Source organism: Osmerus mordax, chromosome 22, assembly GCF_038355195.1.
Source record: "Osmerus mordax isolate fOsmMor3 chromosome 22, fOsmMor3.pri, whole genome shotgun sequence".
NCBI lineage: Eukaryota > Metazoa > Chordata > Actinopteri > Osmeriformes > Osmeridae > Osmerus > Osmerus mordax.
The window spans coordinates 7038580-7047285 of record NC_090071.1 but is presented as its reverse complement, the minus strand read 5'-3'; the positions used below and the strand labels follow the sequence as shown (position 1 = coordinate 7047285).

The 8706-nt window shown below is 41.4% G+C and overlaps 1 protein-coding gene across 1 annotated transcript; it reads left to right on the top strand.

The window, feature by feature from the left end:
• Nucleotides 1-209: 209 nt before the first annotated feature.
• Nucleotides 210-4350, top strand: LOC136965911 (nuclear receptor subfamily 4 group A member 2-like). Its single transcript, XM_067260213.1, has 8 exons — nucleotides 210-312; nucleotides 513-579; nucleotides 759-1624; nucleotides 2188-2317; nucleotides 2456-2604; nucleotides 2759-2958; nucleotides 3068-3246; nucleotides 3338-4350. Exons 3-8 carry the CDS (start codon nucleotides 764-766, stop codon nucleotides 3592-3594), a joined length of 1776 nt encoding a protein of 591 aa, XP_067116314.1. The 5' UTR covers nucleotides 210-312; nucleotides 513-579; nucleotides 759-763; the 3' UTR covers nucleotides 3595-4350.
• The last annotated feature ends 4356 nt before the right edge of the window (nucleotides 4351-8706 follow it).

Here is an 8706-nt window from a genome sequence, read left to right as displayed (position 1 = left end):
GATAAAATAGTTCGGTGTAAAATTCATCCAGCATGGTTAGGATTGGAATGTGATGGGAGCCTGTGCGTAAAAGTGGGTGACGTCCTGAATTTCTCTGGCACGTGCACAACCGCGCTCCAAGTGAGAGACACAAAAACAAAGGCACATTGTCGGTGCCTGTCTTGGCCACTCTGCTGGCAAGTCGCAAAGCTGCTCGGTCACAAACCCATGTCCTTTCCTAAATCGCTTTCCTGGATAGTAGGCTATTGCGTACATGGAAGGTGTTTCTCCTCCATATATTTTTTATTATGCTTTTACGGAGTACACTGTAAGGTACGTTATTGATTGTTTTACTTGGAATATGGTAGCCTATGTGTAGTCGCCATACAAATAGCTATCAGTCACATTTAATTTAGATTGTTTGCACAGATATACCTTACAGTAGCCTACATAATTGACACTCAAGTTGTCCAGTAAATTGTATGTAAATATCTACTTTCTGACTGTCGATAATTACATTATATGATTTATAGGGAGATTCAAGTGGGGATTTAGAGCATCACTCCTGACATACCTAACCAGAAGTAATTTGATTTTAAGGTAAGAGTGCAGAGAATATTGCTGACAATGTACGCGTATTTAAGTTTTTTTAAATGTGTCATCTGGACTTGTTTCAACAAATGATCATGATCTTCATTTATATATTCGTCTGTATTTTGTTGGATTATGCCAAGACACAAATCGATTCATAAGGGCACGTTATCTTCCTCTCTTATTAGAAACAATGCCTTGCGTTCAGGCTCAGTGCGGCTCATCCCCTCAAGGAGCCAGCCCAGCTTCCCAGAGCTCAAGCATCCACTCCGCCGAGGAACACAGCTGCGACTTCTTGACGCCGGAGTTTGTCAAATTCAGCATGGACCTCACTAATACTGAAATCGCAGCCACCACCTCTCTTCCGAATTTCGGCGCTGTGATGGACAGTTATAATTCCAGCTACGACGTCAAGTCGCCGTGTTTGTTTCAAATGTCCGTTCCGGGAGAACAGGCTTACGTCAAAGTTGAGGATGTCCCTGTGCATGGATACCACCATCCAGCCCATCATCAACTACATCAGTCCAACGAAGTGCTCACTTCCCCTGGATCTGCATACTACAAGTCACCGTCGCCACAGACACCGACCACAACTCATTTTCAAAGTCCAGCCAGCCATGCCGGCCTATGGGATGACTCGGGACACCGGTGCAGCTTCCATCAGGATTATTTGACCGTGGCACACAGAATGGACCAATGCAAAAACGCTCTATCCAGATTCTCCTTGTTTTCTTTAAAGCAACCCCAACCTGGCCACTCCTCGTCTACTTGTCAAATGAGATTTGACGGTGCTCTCCACGTGGATACACCGTGCGCGCATCATTTACTGGAGAGTCAGGGTATCTTTGGAGCCAGCGGGCTACGGAAACAACACGGCGTAGTGTTTCCTTCACTCCAACTTGGTCACGGACACCACTTTATGGATAATCAGGTTCCTTCGCCGCCGAGTCGGGGATCCCCCAGTAATGATGGATTGTGCGCGGTGTGTGGAGATAATGCTGCATGCCAACACTACGGCGTGCGCACCTGTGAAGGCTGCAAGGGATTCTTTAAGGTACGCTTCTGGGAGGAAACGGCAGTAAAACTTTGATATGTATGTCATTGGAGCAGCATGTCACAGTATTAGAGTGGGCCCATGATATATGCAATCAGGAATATATTCGAAATTACATTTGCCCTATTTTTGTGAACAGCCTTTAGCTGGTCTGTTATAGGCATTCAGGATTTACTCAAATTGAAATGAAGTGATGAATTTGAAATATTGGTATAATTATATGGAAAATATTCTATTGTCGAGCCTTAGGCTGATCTATAAGGAACTTATAGGTTATATTGTTTATGTAGTGTCAGGAAGCTAAGTACTATCTACCTGTAGACAGGTCAAGGTGTCTGACGCTAAATAATTAATCTTCTCTTTTCACCTAAAAGAGCACCAAGTTATGAGTGGACACGGAACTATATTTACTCTGCTTGATCCGCAGTTAGAATTTATAACATTTGCATAGAGTCCAGAGGAGTCAGAGTTCAGTTGAAGCCTCTGTCAATTTTTTGCTAATGCATGTTAATATACACATCTTGTATGCAGTTAGTATACCGTCCTCTTCTATGTCTTTACAGCGCACGGTCCAGAAAAACGCCAAATACGTTTGCTTAGCTGGTAAAAACTGCCCTGTGGACAAACGAAGGAGAAATAGATGTCAATATTGCCGCTTCCAAAAGTGCCTTGTTGTGGGAATGGTGAAGGAGGGTAAAAAAAGTTACATTTGCAATTGGTTCACTTTCTGGAATGTTTATGCATGGAAGACCTGTCCTTTAAATACATTGCACCCAAATGTTAAATGACAAAACATTTTCAACTGTATTTCCTGTATGCTATGGAATGCAGTGGTTAGGACGGCGAATTTGAAGGGTCGACGAGGTCGGTTACCTTCCAAACGTCCACCGGATTCGTCTCCACCTGTCAGCATCCTAAATGCGCTCGTGAGTGCCCATGTGGAGTCCAACCCCTCTCTGTCACGACTCGACTACTCCAACGTAAGTATAAGCTCACGTACTCTATCAAGCTATCCAGAAATAATTATAGAAAACCGAAATGTCCACACATTGATCGAAATGATTTCAGTTATTTAAATTACTGAACAGTTTAAACTACAATTTCTCAACTCTGAATGTACCTTCTAATACATAGTTTCAAGTTAACCCCGACGGCCCAGCCGGAGACGACGTGCAGCACATACAGCAGTTCTATGACGTCTTGACCAACGCCATGGATATCATTCGTGGTTGGGCGCAAAATATACCAGGGTTTATCGAGCTAACAAAACAGGATCAAGATCTTCTCTTCGAATCTGCGTTCTTGGAGCTCTTCGTCCTGCGTCTGGCATACAGGTAGCGTGTAGACTTCATGCAAGTTAGCTATGCGTAAAAGTCACCAGACTTATTTAATTCAAGAACGTTTACGTCCCCAACCACAATCATGGTCTGTTGTTAATTGCAGGTCCGACCCAAAGGACGGAAAGCTAATATTTTGCAATGGACTTGTTTTGCACCGGTTCCAGTGCAGGCGAGGCTTTGGAGAGTGGGTTGATACCATCATGGAGTTCTCTTCTAATCTGCAAGACATGAAAATAGACGTTCCAACTTTCTCTTGTATAGCCGCTTTGGCCATCGTGACAGGTAGGTGTGCGATAGTAAATGGAGGCCTACTTACTTGTGATTACAGTGTTTCCTCAAGTGTTTAAAAGCATTGCACCTGTTGTTGCCACAGAGAGACATGGATTAAAGGAACCGAGGAGAGTGGAAGAACTTCAAAGTAAGATAGTGAAGTGCTTGAAGGACCAACTAAATATAAACGATGCAGATCTTTGTCAACCACATCGTTTATCAAAACTGTTGGAAAAACTACCTGAGCTTCGCACGCTGTGTACTCAGGGTTTGCAACGGATTTTCTACTTGAAGCTGGAAGACTTGGTCCCTCCACCCGCTATCATAGACAAGCTATTCCTCGATACTTTGCCCTTTTAAAAACCATGCGGACCTTTACACTACGTTGTACATAAAAACTAAAAAATTGTCAATCATAATATGTATATATTGTATATTACCTTTTTTTAAACCAGCATCGTACTTTTTATTTTCCTATCTGCTCCCTCTCTGTTTTATCAAAATTAGCCTAGTTGATGTATTAGCCTATGCGAAAGGTCAATGTAGATCAATATTATTTGACTTGTAAAAGTCTTGCATTATATCTGCATGGGCCCAAATGTGATGTGATTTATACTGGCCTGTAACTGTATGTCCTTAAAGACCACTTTGGTATTTACATGCTGTACATTGGACGTGTAGCCTGTTACTTATATACCTAAAATCCTGTTGTTTCTTTATTTCGTTAAAATGTCATTGTTAGGACCAAATGTAAGCTTTCGCAAAAGAGAATACAATAACCCAATGCAATCCGAAATGATTTGCTCTATTTTAAGTTAGAATATATTTATTTATTGGAAAACATTAAATAGTTGACAAGCTCTACCAACTGCTCTTCTCTGAACTGCTTACTGTCATGTTATAAATGCTTGAAGTTTGTTGTCTGAACTTATGTTCTGATTTGTGAACATTAATGTGCAAGCTGAATCAATTCATTTTGTCAAAAGAAATGAGACAAAATAAAATTATGTCGAAGGCACATTTTATTGCGATGGCTTATCAACCAGCTTTCGTTCTGAATTTACAGTTTTAAGTTAGTGAGTCCCTAAAATCTATATTTTGTGTACGGTTTTGAAGGTAAAGATGTAATTAAATTTACATTCACCCTAGTCTTTTAATGTACCTTGAATTTATGGACAACATATGTTGATAAGGAAGTTATGAATTAACAAATCGTTATGAATAAAAATGCATATAAGGTTACCAAATAACATTATTTAATCTTAATCATAAGGATTTGGACTGAATGACATTTAAAAACCTCTCGACAGTTCTGACATTAAAGGAATGGATTTCCAGTCACAGTTTTTACCATAACAACAAAGCAAAGTGATTTAAGTTGGTTACAAATATGCGGAAATAATTTGGATTGATATACATTAGTATATTTGACCTGACATTCACCCCTTCGTATATTCCGATTTCCTCTTAAATTATTCTCCTCATAAACATGGAGAGAAGTTGTTGTTATGCAACTGGGAACGCTATGCAGGTGTAAGATGCGCCTGCTCCAATATGACATCTCCTCTGCCTTGTGTTGAAACTGAAGTATTGATTAATCGGCTGTAAAAGGTCTCACAAAAACGATTATGCTCACAAGAGGGTTTAATAGGCTGGAGATCAATGGAGTTGCAGCTCTGTGCACCCAGCTGTCATGCTGCCTGAAATGCTAAGATTAAATTAATCAATACTATTTGTGAAATGCCAAATTGTGGATGATGAGTGGCAGGAACTATTCCCAGATGTCAAATCACACACCGTGACTTAACATTTGCGTGTGTTTGTGTGTGCATTTGTGTGTGTTTGTTTATGTATGGTTTACATTTACATTTAGTCATTTAGCAGACGCTCTTATCCAGAGCACTTACAGTAAGTACAGGGACATTCCCCCGAGGCAAGTAGGGTGAAGTGCCTTGCCCAAGGACACAACGTCAATTGACACAGCAGGGAATCGAACTGGCAACCTTCAGATTACTAGCCCGACTCCCTCACCGCTCAGCCACCTGACTCCCTGGTTAATTGAGAGGGTGTGACCATCTGTACCATGACCACTCAACAACCCACCTATCAACTATAACTATTTTATAGCATAATTACATTTTTGATTCTTGAATTACCCTTCAAGTGCCAATTCATTCTGATCTCTATCTCCAGAGCAGGCATTTTCTGGGCTCAGAAAATGTCTATGGAGGTGTTTGACGGGGTTTGATCTCAGTGTGGAGGCTACCTCAGAGCAGTTAAATCCTTTATCGCTGCTATCCCAGATAGCCCAGCTGCTCAGACCACCATAGGCCAGCCTACATACTCCCTCTCAACGATCATTGGACAAATCCAATGTATGTTATGTCTGTTGAAGGGCCAAACTAAGAACATTTCATTTTTCTATGGCTGTCACAGAGCCCAGTCCAAGAGGGCAAGGATTGGAACCCAAGGTACCGTATTCCCTGCATGGTCTTCATTGTGTCTCCAGTTTCCCAAACGTAGTGTTGTTATATCTCTAGTGTTGGTTATTAAAAGCAACCAAATATAATTATAATAGATTACAATTACCACACTTGGTAGGACAAATCCTGATATTTGGATTATGTCTTGTTAATAGGACAATAGGCTGTTTAGCTCTTGAAATGTAATAACTAGGGGGAACACTTTTGGGATTGTGGTAAAATCACCTGACCATGTAACACCCTCCCATCCCTCCTAGGTAACAGATTTGCTGTCATTACGATACTGATCCACTTGCATAAAGCAATCTATCAAGTCCTGAGTCTGAATTCTCAAAATGTGAGATTGTGGGAGAAACTATTCCTATCACATCTTTCCACATGTGGTATATTCTTATGAAATGCTACAGTATGTTCTTTTCACCTTGCAAGATTGTGCCCACATCCCCCCCAAATTATTTAAATGTAATTATGAGACCTATTAGACATATCAGGACACATATTTGTCATGCCATGTATTGTGGTCAATAAAAGTCATTAAAAATTATAATCCGCTGGAGTGAGTGTTTGTTGCTTGTTAGCGTGCACCTCACATGGATTCATTGTCATCTGTCTGGATCTATAAAGTCTGCTTATCATTTTGTATCAGTGTAGCTGTGCACACATTCACCTCACAGCACCCCGTCCATTAGCAATCAGCCTGTGTGTGTCCGTCTGCAAGGGTTCACATTTCTATCAGTGTTGCCTTGTGTTTGTCTGTGTGTGTAGACTGGGAGGTCAAACACAGAGACTGACGGTCTCGGTTTGACTAATAGGTGGGGTTCTGTGGGGACAGGGGGGACATGTGGGGGTGGCGGGGTGGGGTTGACGGGGTGGGGGGGATGGGGTGGGGGGGTTGGGGCCTTCTATTTGACCAGAGGTTTGCCTCAGGGAAGACCGCAGCAGACAAGTCTCATCCATCTGTATGCACAAGCCTGACTAACTGACCACCTTCAAAGATACAGCTCTTTGATTGCTCCACTTGCGATGCAGAGGAATGGTGTTGCCTCTGGGTGTATGCTATGGGGAAACTTGACTGCTGCTTCTGTAGTTTGGAGCTGTATGCTTACATATTATGTATTTATCAGCCAGGAATCAGGCCAAAGATTATGTTGAACACACACACACACACACACACACACACACACACACACACACACACACACACACACACACACACACACACACACAGACTGACAGACAGACCAACAGAGGGACAGAATGACACACACACACATGCACACACGCACACACACACACACACACACACACACACACACACACACACACAGTGTGTTGCAGTACATTTTTGTTGCCAGAGGCAGATATTGGGTGTTTGGAGGTGTAATGTATTCTGGTCAATTAACCACCACTGCAAAAGTGTTCTTTCAGTCTGCAGTGACTACAGACTAGCTTAAAGCACTACTGCTCTGTTTGAAGATATGTTCTAGAGAAAATGCATTTTACATGATCAATAAGAAACACATACTGTACTGAACGTCAGTTCCATGTTGGTTTTATGTCTCAAAGATTAATCAAGCTTGCAACACAGGTATTACAGTTATATGGACAAACACAAAAAAGAAATTGCTTTCTTTGAATAACAAATGGGACAATCAGATCCTTTTTGTACAGAATAATGGTGATTGTATTTACCTGGGCCAAGCTCAATCACAGCAATCAAAATGAAAGGGATACAAATTGTATCCCACAAAATGTCTTTGATTCTGAAGGATGAACTTGAAGGTCTCCCTTATGAAAGGGCCCTGCTTCTCCTTGGTCCTCTCCTGGCCAGCCTCTTCTTTCCCTAAGAGACCCCCCACACAGTGATAACCTCATCTTCTCCTCCCCTGTTTTGCACCTAAAAAGCCCATCTGTTTAGCCAAGGCACACAACTTTTATATAGTTGTTTAACAAATCAAATTGTAATACATGCATTGATTGAAAAATATTATTACTGTACCTTACATTAATCTGGAAGCTAATTAGTTAAATACTGTACCAGTAGTGACAAGGGATTTACACAATGTACTAAAGAATACAATATAGGTCATATTGGCTTTTTGCTTTTTGTACACAGGCTAAGAGGGCAATGATTGACATGGCACTGCATTGTATATAAAGTTTCCATACAGAACACTTTAATAAACTTTCTAAAGACAAGTCAAGAAAGACAGAAGAACAGAAGACATATAGTGTACAGGCTAACTCCTTTCAGGCAGATGTGAGGCTGTAGAAATCCTCAGCCCCAAGCATTCTCCTGGGGGGGTTGGAAATTGAGCTCTTGAAAGAGATTTTGATCGTCTGCCTCAATCGCAACCTCTCTGCTGGCTTGGAAGAGCTAAGGGGGACAGTTTGAGGAGAAATTGGTGGATTGGAGATGAAGATGCATCTGGAGGAATTTAGGACCGTCTGAGGATTAGATTTTTTTCTCCAGCAACCGATGAGGGGGTTCTCTAATGCCCTAGGAGGGAAGTTCTGTGGAGAAATCCGGAAGAGATGGAGGAGATAGAACTGAGCTGAACTGCCACTTTTGCATCGAGTAAAGATGAAGTCTGGAGAAACTGTTATGAACAGATAGATCTGCATTTTCATTGTTGCTGATTCTGAAGATCTACATTTACATTTATGCATTTAGCAGACGCTTTTATCCAAAGCGACTTTCAAGAGAGAGCTTTACAAAAGAGCATAGGTCACTGATCATAACAACGAGATAGCCCCAAACATTGCGAGCAGCCAAAACATGAAGCATACATGTTGGAAAACCAAATAAGTGCCAAAGGGAAGAACCATAAGAGCATGCAGTTTACCAAGTTACAATTGAACAACATGAAACTCCCCACAAGATTGCAAGAGTGTACCTGTAGAAAAAACAATCAACAGTACAAACATTTCACAGCGAGTACAAGAATTGGTGTACAGATAGCAAGATACAAACACATTGATGCGGCAG

Coding starts and splice junctions, on each gene's coding strand:
- LOC136965911 (XM_067260213.1), top strand. CDS start 764: ATGCCTTGCGTTCAGGCTCAGTGCGGCTCATCCCCTCAAGGAGCCAGC. Junction 2,959..3,067: donor GTCCTGCGTCTGGCATACAG/GTAGCGTGTAGA, acceptor TGTTAATTGCAG/GTCCGACCCAAAGGACGGAA. Junction 3,247..3,337: donor CGCTTTGGCCATCGTGACAG/GTAGGTGTGCGA, acceptor TTGTTGCCACAG/AGAGACATGGATTAAAGGAA.